The sequence below is a fragment of the Solea senegalensis genome, linkage group LG3 (assembly GCF_019176455.1).
Source record: "Solea senegalensis isolate Sse05_10M linkage group LG3, IFAPA_SoseM_1, whole genome shotgun sequence".
NCBI classification, from domain to species: Eukaryota; Metazoa; Chordata; class Actinopteri; order Pleuronectiformes; family Soleidae; genus Solea; species Solea senegalensis.
This window is the reverse complement of record NC_058023.1, coordinates 27,033,903-27,050,888: the sequence shown is the minus strand read 5'-3', so window position 1 is coordinate 27,050,888 and position 16,986 is coordinate 27,033,903. Positions and strand designations below refer to the sequence as shown.

The window sequence follows — 16,986 nt, the reverse complement described above, 5'->3', positions numbered from 1 at the left end:
CCCGAAATATCTTTAAACGCCGCATTACATATGCCAGCCCTGTATGTTGCTCTGCAACACTAACCACAGAAATACGCCACAAATAGAGAATGTGCATAAAGCTTGCATATCGTGCACAAACTGCAAACACAAGAAGCAGTTGAAGTTGCTTATTGCTCGTATACACGAAAACACAAAGGAAATGTCCAGGGATTTCTTTCACTCCCATTGGGACCCATTTCCCAAAAATTGCGTTTTAGGACTCCCAAAACGCCATTTCCATGTGGATAATAAACCAATATGATCCAAAAATGTTTGCAGATTCTCACGGACTTATTCTCTTGTGTGCAGGCCCATATTTCCTTCAAAATATAAAGACAACAAAGTGGAAATTTCTCCACTGCAAGTGATGCTGTTTATCTTTGAATCTGCTTAAAAGGAAAGGACATTCTCATCGCCTGAAGGAGAAGCAAAAGTCAATAAGTCTTGGTGCCATTCTATTTTTCTATTATCTGCCTCCGTCTCATCTAAACTTTAAAAAACTATTTTCTCTGTAAGTCAAGTCACAGACTTTTCCCCAGATTTCATTTCAGCACTGATGGATATACTAAGCACAGACAATGTGATTCAGCCATCTGATTCTGTCTGTCTGCTCTAACATCCACTTTGGGTGCAGTGCTACACCACATTGATTTCTCTGTAGATGAAACTCTGATTAAACAGACCTCTCCACCCCCACGTGTTCCGTCATATGGAGGAGGACAGTGATGCACCCCATCACCTGACTGGCCAATCACCCAGTGCACACTCTGTGGCCTGTATTTAACTTAAAATTAGTTCTGTCTCAATTCCTCTGAACCCAACTGTGCACTATCGAGATGAAGGAGACAAAAAAAAGGTAGTCTGTAATTAAATGGCCACATCTCACACATTTGCACGGTGATGCTTTGACTGACTCAGATAGATCAAATCCCCAGAGAGCCAAAGAGAGGAAATTGTTTTTTTTATTATTTTGTCATCCAACTTTTTTTTTTTTGGCATTTTAAATCATGACTCACTGTGTCAGCTCATACTTTCTGTACTTCTGCAGACAAAGTTCACAGCCAATGCAGGAAACAGTGGGGGCTTCTTAAAGTATATATTATGTTTAGGAGATGGGTCTCTACACCAAGCAACAACTAGGATATTGAGCTATAGGGATAGTTGAATTTAAACACCTCAGACCAAGCATTGATGTTTTTTTTGTTTGTTTTTTTTAAATAAAAAAACATTAAAACATTAAAATAACATTAAAAGATAATATTTTTATGAATCCAACTGTGTGTATGTGTGTGTTTCAGTGGTTTGTGTAGGAGGTGTGAATGTGTGTCTGACATTAGAATGAAGATAGCCTTTGCATAATTCAGAAAACCTGTCTTCTTTGGTGTTCTATACCCCTCCTCTCTCCTCTCTTCACTCTCTCTCTATCCCCAGATAACCCTCCCCACTTCTCTATCTCGCTTGCTCTCTGTATCTGTGTTTTTGCTGTATCCTTCAAGGGAGCATTCCATATATGCACCATTGATGAGCTCTGATCAGGTGGTGTGATAATTTGCCCTTCGTCTTAGAGATGGCTCATTATACCTACCCTGCGCACACACACACACACATGCTGTAGTTTTTGGGAAATTATTTGATCACCGGAATCTTCAATTATGCATGAATGCAACTTTGAGGCTTTAATTAAATAACTGTGATAACTCCTTCATTATATTATTTGTCTTCTCCCTCATCCATAAATAAATGGATGTTCAAAATTAAGCTATAATGACTTTTTGTTTTCCACCGTATGAAAGCGGCTCCTCGATGCAGTGAGCCTCATCTTCATGAGGAAAGCTTTTCTCTTGCTAGGCTTTATATTGCATATCATTGTACACACACACCCACACACATGCCTGCACATTTCCTCTCTGTAAATAAAGTTGTAACTGCTGGTGCATATTCACACTAGAATACATTGCTGCGCTAAAATATTTTTTCCTCAGTCTTGGGACTGAAAGAACTATATTCCCAGGCTATCAACAATCACAGCGCTGCAGTTCTGCTACCGCAGTGTTATAAAGGAGGATTGGATTAAAATAAATCAATCTACTCCCCTAGTAGTTTTCTTTCAAAGTAATTCAGGCTCTTAGACGTCTATAGTCACAGAAAAGCCTTTCCCAAAGATGAAATTGAAGTTGTTGTGCAGGAGGGGCACAATCTTATTGCAGAGATATTCCGTAGTGTACAGAGCAGGGACATCACATTTAAAATGTGGGAGTCGGGTTCCATTCAGGTGAATCATTGACTCCAAACAGATGCAGGAAATAATATTAATTTGATGTAAATGTCACATTTTTGAGACAAAAACCGAAATACTGCACCCTTGCCTATTTCCTCTTGGTGAAAAGAAAATGATATAGCAGTGTTATTTATTATTTGGTAAGGATCCTTAGTTCTAATTGGATTTCACTTAATTTTCTGGTCAGTTAATTTTTGGTGATTATAAATCAGGACAAAGAGATCATAGCCCATTTTCTCTGTTTACTCTTACATCCTATACTCTCTGCTTCAAATGCAGAACACTAAACTAAGCCATTGAATTACAGATTAGTTCAACATTTTGCATGTCTCACTGAATGTAAATATAACATATAACTCCTCAGTGGTCAGTGTTATAGTCTTTGACAAGCCAATTTTTCTCTGACCTTTTATTTTTCACAGCAACAACTGAGATTACAGTTGTTGCGTTCTGTCTTGCAACTAATGCTCTGACTGTGGAATAAAAGCAACACCAGAAATGGCAGTGTGTTTTTCACCACTGTATCAATTATGTTAATTTGACATGCTTTTTCTTTACCAACTGTAAATGTAACTAAGCTTAATTATTCAAAGTTTGTTTTGTGGTACATGTGTTTCTGTTATGCACAACACTGCATAAACATGGTAAAAGGAGCTGTGTGTGTGAAGGGGCTGCACTGTTTGTTCTCAGATGTGTCAACATCTGATCAAAACAGCACACACACACACACACACAGAAAAATGCATGCGGAAAAATTTCTGGTTAGTTATACCCGCTGGGTTCTTTTTGTAAGCCCTCTTCTTGATGTTGCCCTGATCATTATTGCATTATTGCATTAACAGTCACCCCCCTCAGCAATGCAGTAAATAGGCTTCTTATCCAAGAGGCCAGTGGATTTATCTTGCTCCACAAAGCCTGATTCTTTTGTGGTCTCAATTTGCAGGATTGCAGCGTGTATTGTAAAGAAATATAGTAGTCCCATTCACTGAACACTTAATATAAAATTTAAGAGCCTTTTGGATTTATCCAGATGTTGCTCTTAATAAAACAGTTTTTCATTACATATTAAATTACTTAATTTAATCAGAAAAGATCTCAAGTGAGGAGGGGAAAAAATAATGCACCATGTTGCTTAGCAGCGGCAGAGAAAATGGACTAAACATTATAGCCTTTGTCACAGACAAAAAGTATAAACATGTGATTAATACAATTGAATATAACTGCATTAAATTAGGATATAGTCCTTTTTTATTTTTTTACTGCTTTTACTGTGTGTTTTGATGGTTGACACTGGGCTACACTATAAGTCAAATTTCACAGTTTCACCATTTGTTATTAAATACCTTATTAAGTAATTTTCTATGCACATAGTATATGCTACTTTTTACACTGAAGCCCTTACACCAAAATGTTGGCGCCCCTCTCTGTTCTATTATATTTCATATATCCTTGTAATTATTGAGGTCTAGTCCAACTCACCCAACCTGAAAAAAGCGATACTCCCGTCCCTACGCTTTTTGACACTCGGGAATGGCCGTAGTTAGGGAATCCGGAAGTGATGGCTTTCATCTAAACAAACGACATGTAAGCAACATTTTGACGATATAAAGACATAACTTGCAGCATTTTTACGGCGCTCACTTTGACGTTGTGAAGAGGCTTTTTCTGTTTTGACTGTTTAACTTAAAGACAATATTAAAAACGCCGTGTGGCACAAGCGGGTTCCTCGTAAACGAGAAAGTCGCAGGGAGGCTATGTGAGTTAGCAAAACTTCTCCGTGCCACATCGTCAGAAACTGAAATCTGGGCCGCAGTTAATGTTTATTTAGTCCATGTATTCTCAGTCTTTTGTTTGTAGATACACTGTCGTGATTGTGTTGTTGTTCGAAAATGCTTCCCCCCTTTATTTAGTTTTACAAAGCATAATAATATATTTCTTGCAATTCTTATGTCTTCAGTGAGTCATTCATAATGTCAGGAATATGAAAATAACGTGAGCTAAATGTACAAAACTGGTTACAGAATAAGAAGATATCTCACATTTTTCAATCTACTCAACAAATTTCTCAAAGTCATAAGTTTAGTGCCCCTTTTTATTAATTTGAGTAAACCTTGTTGTTTGAATTGTTCACAGGGGTTGATTGTGCACAATGTCATCAAGAGGCCTAGTCCTCCGTTTCCAAACCCAAGTCCAGAGAAGGTAATGGAAGGAGAGTGACTGTCAGAGACTTCAACTGAGTTTGTGGAGAAAAGGTTTACATGTCAGCCATGGCTCGGGAGGACGACGAGGAGGATCTGACAGTCAGTGGACCCAAGGAGGTGGACGTCTTTACTTCAGTGCGTTGCTTGGGTTACCTGTCCAGCATCAACCTCCTTGTGGCACTATGTGTTGGCATGTATGTGCGCTGGGAGATGACAAGCGAACCAATGATTCTAGTCATCTTCATCCTGGGCCTCTTTGTCCTGGGGATATCCAGCATTCTTCATTACTACTTTGCTATGGAGAAGGCCAGTCTCAGTTTGTTACATTTGTGGTTTGGCTTTCTGCTTGGTCTTCTGTGCTTCCTCAACAGCCCCATGTTGGATTTAAATGTCAAAGAACTGGTCACCAACTATCTCCTCCTTGCCAGTGTAATTATGAAAACAGTATGGGCTCTAACTGAGAGAATATGCAGCTCTGTCCGTTACAAATCAACATTATTAACATCAGCAGAGCTGCTGGAACTCCTGGGATTTGGTATTGCTAGTACCGCTATGCTTTTTTACAAATCAGTGGCCATCATAGGCTTGGTAGTGGCCCTGGGGGCTCTCATTGTGGACCTGAGGATGAAATCCCTCCTGGCCTTGCCCAACCTGGTCTGTTTTGGCTTGGTCACATCCCTTGTGTTCTTCCAGGCATTAAGCATCTCAGCCAACCCTTATGCTTTAGGCTGCTACCTGGGTAGGCTCCTGTGTGAGCCGGTGCTGGATGTGTACTTCAGTGGGCTGGGGCCCAGTGAGCGCTGGATGCCAGTCCTGTCCCTGGGACGAGTTTGGAGGAGGTTGTCCTTGCTTCCACTGAGTCTGATGGAGCTTGCCTTCTTCATCCTGGCTGCCTTAAAGGTACCCTCAGCATTTTGCAAAAAATGTCATTGGCTGTGTAACTTCTTCAAACAGACAACCTTTTAGTCCAATTGTAACATGTTTTTCAAATTAGTATTATTATTATTATCATAATTATTGAATCATTATTTTCATGCTCTGTTTAATTACACTTTATTTTATTTTTATAGCTTGGCCACTTGGAGCTGTGGTATCTTGTGATCCCAGGCTTTTGCCTCTTTAGTGTATTCTGGTCCATCTGCCACATAATTCTGCTCATCACAATTTGGGGGTTTCACACTAAGCTGAGTGAGTGTCAGAAGGCCTGGCGGGCCCAGCGGTCCAGTTCCCGCAGTCTGGACCAAGTCATGGCGTCCAGGGGCATCCGACACTTCTGCCTCATTTCAGAACGACTAGTATTCTTTTGTCTCGTGTCAACAGTGATACTGGGGGCTGTGTCCTGGCAGGTAAGAGAAAATAAAGAGAATACAATTATTGTAACTCATATAAGAAATATTAACATCACCCCCAAAACATTACACCTAAATTTGCAAATCATATAAAGATTACTGTCCTAAAAAAAGTGATATGATAGTGCTCCTGCTGTTATTCTCATGTTACAGCATTTTTCAGTTTCATTTCAAGGCCTCTGTAAACACCAATGCTATAGTGGTATCATTAGTAGTTGCTCCCCAAGCTAAGGCATTTCTGCTCTCATGTGGAACCAATTTAATTAGCACCTTAAATTCTACTTGCATGAAGAGCAGCAATAACTTATTTAGCCTTATTAGACATTTACCTTGAAAGAGTCTCATGGGCCTGAGTCCTAATTTGAGTCCTAATTTGAGATCTCTTCACGTCTGTTGTAAATTTGCCAAGAAAAGAGGGAGCTGTCAGCTATCACATTTGCAAAAATAACTGGTCAGCTCTTTGTGTTTGGTTTTTGATTCTTTATTTGCCTGTGCCAGTAATATATTCTGTGACTCAAATCAACACAACACTCTGTCTCTCTCTCACACACACACACACAAACACACACTAAAAACTGCTGCAACATTAGTTAAATACAGTGCAGCCTCAGCAATAAATACACTTTTCTGAAGCTGGAGAGTATTTTGGAGAAATGTAGATTCTACTTTATGCAGATATTTAATGTGTGTTGTTATATTTCCAAAGAGTTAATGTGGAAAACAAACTTAATGCATTTTTCAAGTTTATATACGCACTATTTCTTCACCTGAGAGAGAGATTACTGCTCTAAACTGCAATGTTAAGTCCACCTTTACACTGTAATGTACCCCATAATACAGAAGTCAGGCAATTAAGGATATATTTAATATATTTATGATGTTTCCAACTTCATAAACTTACAATGGATTTTATACATTGATACTTTATGCAGTTCAATGTATCCTGCAAATTATGATTCCCCTCAGCCATGAAGGTATTTATTTGCATTACAGTGCAAATCACGGCAGCATAAAGGTCCATTGTGTAACATTTAGAATGAGTTATCGGCAGAAATTGAATATCACCCATTTTACTTTTGTATATGTTTATCATGGCATACAAATGTATCTATGTTGCCATAGAAAAAGCCTTTTATATGTTCCTAAGGCAGGGGCCTTGGTTTACAAAGTCCACTATCTTCTATGTATTTTGCTTTTTTGAAACTGATGCTGACTACACAAAGAAGAATACTGATGTGGTATGTGAAGGCCACCATAGTTCCCTGATGCTCTTAGTCAAGGGAGGTGGTAGGATTACTTACCACTCTCTGTATATCACTCGGTTTATCGCAGATGTCACTAATTCATACTCATTATGGTCAAGTTGTTATGGCCACACAGAATTGCCTTTAATTGAATGTAAATAACAATAATAATTATATTGTGTCTCTGTTTCGTGAGGTCCTGGCATGTTTTGTACTGCGATGACACTGAATCATCCCCCTATTACATAACTGTCTTGCAGTGTGTCACCACCAATTAACTGGCTCTGATTGCTTCTGTGTGAGCTGTAAGTGGTGATAGTAAGTGACTTTGATTCTCTGGCTTTTTGCAGCCCACCAACGGCCTCTTCCTCAGCGCTTTGCTGGTGGTGTTGCCCTTGGAGTCTCTGACCCATGGCTTGTTCCATGAGTTAGGAAGCTGCCTGGGGGGAACCTGTGTTGGATATGCCCTGGTCATACCCACGGCTTACTGCAGGTACTGGAAATTCACAGGCTACATCCCTACCAATGTGTTTTCATTGAACATGGTGTTTCCAAATAAAAACAATGTGTCCAGCTAAGCATTTACGGTTAGTTTCAGAGAGCATCTAATCTGCATCCATACTAATAAGCCTAGATCAATCTAGTGATTATACTGTAATTGGAAGTAACTGTTTAGTTAATGAAACAACAACACAATGTGACATGAAATGCAAAAAAAAGGATAATCATTCAGAAGGAGTAAAAAAATACATTTTCTTGCTAAATAGCTTAATCTCTCATTCCAGCTCTCAGTTAACACAAAACTCACGGGATAAATAGGCTAATAATTGTGCATTAACATGCCGCTAATGTCCTTAAGGGATCATTTTAGAGCTCTGTCCACAGCATACAAAGTTGCTGAGATCGAGTACACAGACATTAGTTGCTGTCGATGCCTCTCCCAGTGCCGCCTCAGTTGGCCAAGCATTTTGTGAAGTAGCCGAGATAGTTTTGATGATGCTTATGTCTCGCCCTTCGAAACAGCAGGAGCCAGCCATCAGTAATACATCGTGTTTAGTTTTTCAAGAGCCCCGAGTGTGTAGAAGTCCAGTCTCTGAAGATTTTTTTTGCTGGTATGTGTGTGTATGTATACAGTTTTTAGTACATATATGTCAGCCCATATATTTATGACCACTTTCTGTATATTGAACATTTGAGCCGATGGTTCGCATTTGTATTGACAGCAGATGCAAGGCTTGCTAGTGATTAACTCTCCAGGTGATTTTGGATTCAAGCCCATGTCCTATCGGAGCAGTGGACGCTCTGTATGCAAGGCCACAAGTGCGGCATCCGTAGGGAGAAGTCGGAGCATGATGAGAATGCAGCAGTGTATAATCGGCTGTTTGATAGCTGCAGATCATGTTTTCACAATGACAAGAGCCCCACAGGGAGATTAGAGAGATAGTGGTGAGAAGAGGGGGGGACAAACATGGTAAAACAAGAGAGGTGACACAAGGGGAAGAAAACACAAGGAGAGGACAGGGGTTGTAAACAGCAGAAGGGTGGTGGTAAACGCCAAAAGGGACAGACAGAGCAAAGTAAGAGGAGAGGGTGGGTGTGGAGTGGTGAGAAATCTGTGGAGAAAAGGACAGGATTTTTTTTTAAGGATGAAAGAGAGAGAGTGTAACAGGGTAAGATGTGGACTGAATCTTAAACTACACAAATTCACTCCCTCTGGGTGCCATGAGATCTGAAAAGATTAGATGCGTTTAGGTGAACAGTGAGCTTGCCAAGCCATGCAGAGATTTGCACGTTGTCATTTTCCCACCAAGGGATGTATTTCTCTTCAGCAGTTGTTTATTCATTTTTCATGGGGTTTTTTATGTGAAGATATTTGTGCAATTCTCCAGAATCAAAAACAGAAAATGATATGAAATGAAAAGCCAGCTCAATGCAGCTCGTGTCAACATCAATAATAGCATAGTCATATCGCATGCCTGAGGAATACATCTGCTTTGGCTGTCAACAACTGCTTATCTGCCCACTGGCCAGAAAACCAATTTTATCTAATCCACTTTAGATAAACCCACAGCTGTCCTTGTCAAGGTAAGGTTGAAGGTGATAAGCAGGGCACAGGGCAAATACTGTGATGGCTGCATTATGCAGATGTCCATATGAGTGAAGTATGGCTTTTCATCTGCTTGGCCGTGAGTGGCATCCAGTCCAGAGATAAAAAGAAAATGTATAGCTATAGCTGATAGCCTTGATGTGTTGTGCACTTGTGTGTGCATGTGTGCACTCTGTGTGATCATCAACTTGTTATCGTAGGCTTTTTATTACATGCATCTACACACACAAAAATCACTTTGCCTTCAATCATCCTAGATTCCCTCTATACTAGGGATGAGGTTTTCAAGCAACAGTGTTTTTTCAAATATTTAACAGGATTATACATTGAATTTGACCATAGCTATTCTTCTTAGGACACAATGAGCACACACAGCTCAGTCAGTCATATTTCTCTTTAATCCAAGGAAACAAACAACATCAAAATCCAGCGCATGAGAGCCCGTAAAAGTAATTCATGGTTCACAGCATGTTGGGCTAAGAGGAGCGGCTATGAAATGCATTCAAAGACCTTGGTAAATCTCTTAATTTCTGTGGGGTCCATAGTGTGTTCTGCAAACACACGTGCAGTTTACTAACTAAAGGCTTGCTGCTACTGCCATATAGATGCACAACAAATTAAATAGTCATTGAGGTAGAAAGAATTGTGTTAGTCAATGATGCTAAAGAGATGGTAAAGATGGAAAAGATTGTAAAGCGTTACATCGACTTTCCTCAAATTAAATATTGAATATTCATGCCCGTTCTTACTCTATACTCACTCCTCTTTTTTTTTTCCCCACTTCTCTCAATTTTCACTCTCTTCACACACCTGAGGCTAATGTCATTTCCTGCAGGAGAGATCCACCACACCTACTCCTTCACTGTCTTTTTTCCTTTCCTCACCTCTCTGTCTCTTCTCTCCCCAGTGATGGAGACAGCCACTCCACCTAGATGTGTCAAACTATCTCTTTCTTGCTCATTCATCTTCTGACAAGTCACCTAACTTCAATCTTTTTCAAAGCGGGGGAATGAAATAAAGTTGATATTTTCCTCACAACCTCTCATCCATCTTTCTCTCGCTCCCTCCCCCTCTCTCTCTCTCTCTGTCCAGTGCTGATGGCCAGCCCGTTCTCCTACCACCTGAGCAGGTACAACAGTTAAATCAGCGCTCGACAGGTATGCTCAACAACGTACAGCGCCTCTTCTCCCACCACATGATCCAAACGTTCGGCTGCGACTACTCCACCAGTGGCGTTACGCTGGAGGCCGCGCAGAGCAAACTACGTGACTTTCTGGAACGCCGTACCGCAGATGGGCCCCGACATGACACCTATCTGATTTTCTATAGTGGACACACGCGCAAAGGCACCGGGTCCTGGGCTCTCGCAGGTGAGAGCCACACATCCCAATGGCGATGATTACAATCCGATTTTTGAGTTTTTTGATTTGATTCAGACAATAAAATAGACAAAGATGAAAAATGATACAGTACAGTAAGAGGCAGAAAGTCTATTGGACTTATTTGAAGCCTCGAACCTAAATACACATACTCAGAAGACAATATGCCAAAAGTATATTGATTACACTATATTGTTACAGTCACAAAAATACAATTATATGTTTTCCTAGACAGCCGTACTGCTGCATAATTTGGTATACCCTTCATTTCTAGGTCAATTTCCTAAACCCTTTGGACACAATCTTAAACCTGAGAAAGTATGAAAGTAACTCCCCAAGACTTAAATCAGAGATGATTGCAACGAAAGAAGCACTTACTGTGGAGCTGTTCTCTGATTTAGGCTTGAACAGTTAATCATTTTTTAAATCAAAATCGTAATTTGAAACAATTAGCAAATTGCAAAGACTTCTAATTAATCATGCTGTTTTTTTCTTTTTTATTTGTCCAAGCCAAGTAAAATAAAAGAGCATACTTAAATAAAAAATAATACTCTCAAATCATATCTTTTATTTCATTTAGCATGAATAAATATTTTCATGATGTGGTAATGCTCCATTTTGTTAGTCTCTGCGATCTGAGATTATTGCAGACTTTTTTCCCCTCAGTCCTAGTCTGATTTCGGTTCTTTCTTAATTTTCCGCTCCCTCGGTCTGTCAGAGGCTGATCTGATTTACCATCGAGCCAAAATAGTTAAAAAAAAGACTGCAAACAGAAGTTCAAATCCACTGGAGACCATTCCATAACAGTTGCAGTCCGTCTGCTTTGACATTTCCTCAACAGAAATGAGAGTCACAGCAGGTTAACACCATGTCAGCTCCGGCTCTTCTGTTCAGAGATTACCTGACACATTATCTCTGTGTGCTGCTGCAAACTCAGGGGGGGGGAAATCCCCATTGAAAAGATAATCACTTTCCTGTCACATCTTTGGGTTTTTTTTGGCAGAAATTCAACTCGGGAACAGTTTTTGTTTTCATATTTATTTCCTTTGATTCTTACAGTCATTAAGATTTTGAGCTGCTGGATTGTCCAGTGATCTATGAAGTACTTTGTATCTGTTCTGTTGATCACTGAGGAGGATGCATGAATATTGTTTTAACAATGCAGCAGCATTGCCTCTAAATTAACTTGTGGAGAGAGTTCAGTTTCATGTCCAAATATCAAGCATTATTTTGTTTCCTCAATGCTAATTATCATTCCTGAAAATGATATTGAGGAAATGTCAATAATTCTATGTGTTGGCAAGATAGTGCAGCTCTGATCTTTGTGTTTTGGTGCCATCTGGAAAACGGCGTCTTTGTGCAGTTTTGTGTGGTAATGATTATGACAGCTGTTAGACTGAGAGACGGACAGATCTGCAAGTGAAGGTTGACAGCTTTGATCCCTGCAACATCACTTTGTTCATCAACAGCCATGTGTGCTGCTGAAAACGTCCTTGGAAATGACATTGAGACTTTAGTGGCTGCGTAACCACCGCTAATAGCTACATGTCCCAGAGAGTTTGATAAAAAGGTACTGGCTTTGTAAATACATACAAATGTCAATATTGAAACTAGCAATTGAGACTATTAACTTTAAAAATGTTTACTGATGTTGTAAGTCACGTAAAAATTAGTTTTTCAATGTCCACTGCGTCCATTTTCTATGATCTTATTTGTGCCCTTTGTAGCCTGTAAAACTGTACTGAGTATATGAACTGTGACCTATCATCAACTTTCTTGTCCTGATTTGTCTGCTCCCTTCTCTATGTAACCTTCTGTCTCCTGCTGCAGGAGGTGAGAGTCTTCACCTGGCCCAGTTACTGGAGCTGTGGAAGGAGAAGAACACCAGCCACTGCTCCCGCCTCATCCTCATCTTGGACACGGAGAACTCCGTACCCTGGGTCAAGGAGGTGCGTAGGGTGGACGGGATCTACGTAGCCGTTCAGGGGGCTGAGCTGTCCACCTCCGGGGTCGACCCAGAGGCTGGAGACGTCCCCTTGTTGGGAGACTTCACTTCCGAGTGGGTGGAGTTCAACTGCAACCCAGACAGCGACACGCAGTGGTCAGAAAGGGGGAGGAGTGTGGCGCCCGTCTACGGCGTGTCCAAACGCTGGAGCGACTACACACTCCATCTGCCCACGGGGAGCGATGTTGCCAATCATTGGAAGGCTCACTTTCCCAAGGCTACATATCCCCTGGTGCACCTGTCCAACTGGTGCTGTGGTCTGAACCTGTTCTGGTTCTGTGGCCTTTGTCTGCGCTGCTTCAGGAGGTGCAAACTTGCTTGGTTTCCACCCGCTGTACTGGACACGGGGCAGGGCATTAAATTAGTACATTCATAGGAAACGTGGGAAGCTGCAATGTTCACTTTGACTCCAGCCATTTTTGGTTAAACAGTTGGAGTGTGTTGGGTACAAGGTGTTTATATAGACCTAATGTTTGAATGCTGAAGTAACTAATGGTCCGATTTTCTGGTATTTGTGACCTCCATGTATCCGTGAACGGAGCAAATCTGCTCTCTTGACAATGTCGCGCAAACATTCGTAATTATCTTCTTTGTTGGTTTGTAACAGAGTGAAACGAACAGACGTCGGGACGCTTTGGTGGCTCCTTCAAATTTAAGGCTTTTGGCCACAGCGCGTTTCCTTATTCCTCGGAGGAGGCTAAAAGATTGTATGGCACTTTGCGGACACATTCCTGCCTTATTTGCAGCTGATGATCAATTCCAATTAAAACTTTTTCACTTCTATCATCTGTTGTTATAGCAACCCCTGACTGCACACGTGATACTTGTTCTCTAGAAGCAATATTATCTGTCAAAGTTGACCAGAATATCTCACACACACAAAATTAATTAAAGTCTGCTTATATAAGGGAAAACAACAATTAGTGTGTATCCATTGACAACATTTTAACTCGAGTAAAGTAAAATTAGCTCCTCAAAACTTTATTCTTGCGTCATATTGACTTAAAGGGTTAAACAATGCGAGTGCAGCACTATTATGATCGTTTATTCATATAGTTTAGATTTATATTTAAGTAGTTAATTATGTCTTGGGAAATCTTTGTTGCTATGTGCCAATTTTTTTTACCTATATTGTGTCTTTTAAAGGCCTTAAAGACAGATAAATCATTTTATATATATGTGTGTGTGTGTATCCTTGCCTTACTTAATTTATATTCCGAGGGTTTAGCAGACAGTCTTAACTGGAACTGCGTGAGCGGGAGTAAGATCAGTGTCTTCCTAAAACCTTGTGTTGTGGCTGAACTCGGTGACCTTCTGGTTACTGTAACGTCTGAAGCGCACATCCAGCCTGTCACTCTCTCTGTGTGTGCAATCCTTTCTGTTTACATAAAGAAGCGTGTATTTTTCCACCGAACAAAGCCATGTAAGACAGTATATATCATCACCAGACAGTGACCCCCGAATGGGCCTCATCCCATTTGTTTACACACATTAATTAATCTTGGAAGAGGTCACTCTTTCCAAACGCAGCACGTTCAAGTTTGACTGTGACTTATCATGCACAGCAACAAATCAAGACTTTCTAAGTGCTTTTCTTTCTTTCTTTTTTTTTATTGGTGTTCTGACCTCAACAGTTTATAGTCGCCATCTTCTATTTCCTTCGTAACTTGCTCTGGTTTATTGCCTAAAAAAAAAAAGTGAAAAAGAGGTCAAGTGGTATTTTCCGTCTGTCGTTTCCACGACCTCACCTGAGGTTTGTCCTAAACTATCATCATTAAATAACTTGGAAAAATAACTGGTCTCATTTGATTGTGTGAGGATTGATTTTTAATACCTTATCGTTAAAATTTTAGGGAATTAAAATAATAATTTGTCCTCCCTTATCACGCTGACACATTGTGTCGTGATTACCATAGAAATTCAGTCATATTGTTACTGTAGTGTAAAGTGTTACCAAATAGGGTTAAGTTGAAATAATACAAGAAAAACAATAGAATAGTTAGAAATGGAAGAGAGTTTAAAGTCCAAAAACGCTGCAAACTGTCTCTGCTGACACTAAGTAAATACAGACTCTGTGCTCTGCTGATTCTCCAGCATTGCGTTGGAAAATATTTGGAAAAGGAAGAAGTGTGTATTTGATGAAACAATACATGACACAGTATCTCCCAGGATGTGTCATGTGATAGTACTGCAGGACCATTCACTCACTCATCTTCTAAAGCTTTATCCTCCACATGAGGGTCACAAAGGGGCGCTGGTCCCAATCCCAGCTGACATAGGGCCAAAGGCGTGGGTACACCCTGGACACCTCGCCAGTCCATCACAGGAACCTTACCAGAGCAGGTGCTGTCGCTAATGGAAAAGCAAAATTGCCGTGCCAAGGCGAAGCCAGGCTAGTGGAAAAGGGGGCTTATGGTCCCATTTTGAACATGGGTTGTGTAGACAGCCGTGCATTATGCAGATACGGGCAATAAGTTGAGTACTCAGTGTTGCAATTAGTGAAAAAGAGGCAAGTATAAATGCGGTCTTTGCAAAGGCGTTCTCCTCACTGCAGCCGCTTGCAGGCTGTTATAGCTAAGGTCAGGGATTCATGTACTGTATATGGGGGGAATCATTTATGAGAATATTAGATTACGGACCAGATTCATCTCCTAAACTGGATTAGGTAATAAAAGAGGCAGCCTCCTCTGAGGCCTGAGTAGATGTGCTGAGTCAGAGCTTACCACACACACACACACACCAGTTCTTCTCTCTCTGATTCTCCTCAGCTTAGCTTAGTCTCTCGTGTGTTGGTAATTACAGCCTGTCATGGGGCATTACCTTCTAATACAGGCAGTGATGTGCCTGATGCTTGCCTGCAATTTATTTGGGGGAATAAATTTGCTGTTATTATTGCAAGTTGCACCCCAGCACCAGAAGTGGAGAAGCAACTGTTTTTCCTTTAGTGTTTAGTATTCCACGTCTCCTAAAGACTCAGCAGGGATGACAATTGTATGCATTTTTAAGAAATCTAATTGCACTTTCCTCAAATGTTGTTTTGAGTCAACTGTTTGGTGTTAAACCATTAAATATTCATTATTTCATTATTGTCTTAAAGGAAGTACAAGCCCTGCAGGAAGGAAATGGTTTGTAATAATTATCTTTCTTTGAATTTATATGTAAAATGAGCTTCTCCATCACTCCTGCAGCTCAGTAACCGTCCGTTTTAGGCTAAATGCACGACAATAATATATTCGGAATGCCCACTTTTATCTTCTTCTCTCAGAAAAGAAAGGAGTCATGGGATGAGGGATCAAATATTCACCGGCGTTACTGCTCCAACTTTTTCCCTGCTTGCTGCAGCTTGCGGTAGGTCCGACATTGAAATGTCAAAGCCATTATCTCAAATTACAAGGGCTGAGGATGCATTTAGTGGCTGTTTAACCATGCGACACTCCCTACTGTGCAGGCAATCATTTGGAAATGGGATGCCAAAAATCTGCCTGCTCTCAAGCCACTCTTTAAACAGTTCAAATTCTTTGAACTCGCCATATCCACATACATGTGTGTATCAGACACTGCATTATTGACCATGACCTTGCACAAGATTAACTTCCTGTCAGGGTGTGGAAAACTTAGAAATGTTGCCTAAAATTTTGGCGAGAAAAACGTGTATCAGAAAAGTCCCAGATTTTGAAATTCAAGGCAGTGAAGGGGATCATTTACAGTTTACTGACTGGAGTCACTCTAAAGGTCCAGATTATGGAAGAATAATGATAATCCCAGGGCACCGTGTGCATTAATTTGGCCCCAATTACACTTGTGTAAATGTGTCATCCAGGATATAACAACATTGGATTCAAAAAAGAGATCAAAATGTCATAATGTGCGGTCCATGACATCAGATTATAAAAGTGTGAGGCGTAAATGAACCTTTTTCCAGGTGGCTCATCAGTATGGATTGCTAATTTTGAGCTCACGCGTAATCAAACTCTGCAGACATTGTCTCTCGCACGCAGCCAAAATAGTTAGTATGAGCCAGATGATGCTGATACACTTGATTCAATTAACAGCGTAAATTGGAGGCTAACAAGACTGTCAGTGCTGTGGGATCCGAGGTTTGGTAATTAGCTTTGTTGTCACAGTTGGGTTGAGATGGGACAGGAAGAGGCTGAGCCAGGCTAGTGAAACTGATGAGTTTCCTCTTCTGATCTCGCATCTGGGAGACCATGAGTCAGACATCGCCGGCTTCTCCTGCTCTGGAGGGAAACAGACGTGTCTCAACAAGAGATCTTAAATTGGCTTATTTACATTATTGCAATATTTTTATTGTCATTTCTTGACTTTGCATTGTGTTATTGAGTCACTATCTCTCATGTAAACATTACAATTGTGATTTTATAAGATAAAACTATGTCTAACT

The 16,986-nt window shown here is 40.5% G+C and overlaps 1 protein-coding gene across 1 annotated transcript; it reads left to right on the top strand.

Annotated features, from left to right (window-relative positions):
- Positions 1 to 3,824: 3,824 nt before the first annotated feature.
- Positions 3,825 to 14,379, top strand: tmem168a (transmembrane protein 168a). Its single transcript, XM_044022471.1, has 6 exons — positions 3,825 to 3,883; positions 4,433 to 5,400; positions 5,571 to 5,846; positions 7,444 to 7,586; positions 10,293 to 10,570; positions 12,410 to 14,379. The coding sequence occupies exons 2-6, from the start codon at positions 4,558 to 4,560 to the stop codon at positions 12,958 to 12,960; spliced, it is 2,091 nt and encodes a 696-aa protein (XP_043878406.1). The 5' UTR covers positions 3,825 to 3,883; positions 4,433 to 4,557; the 3' UTR covers positions 12,961 to 14,379.
- The last annotated feature ends 2,607 nt before the right edge of the window (positions 14,380 to 16,986 follow it).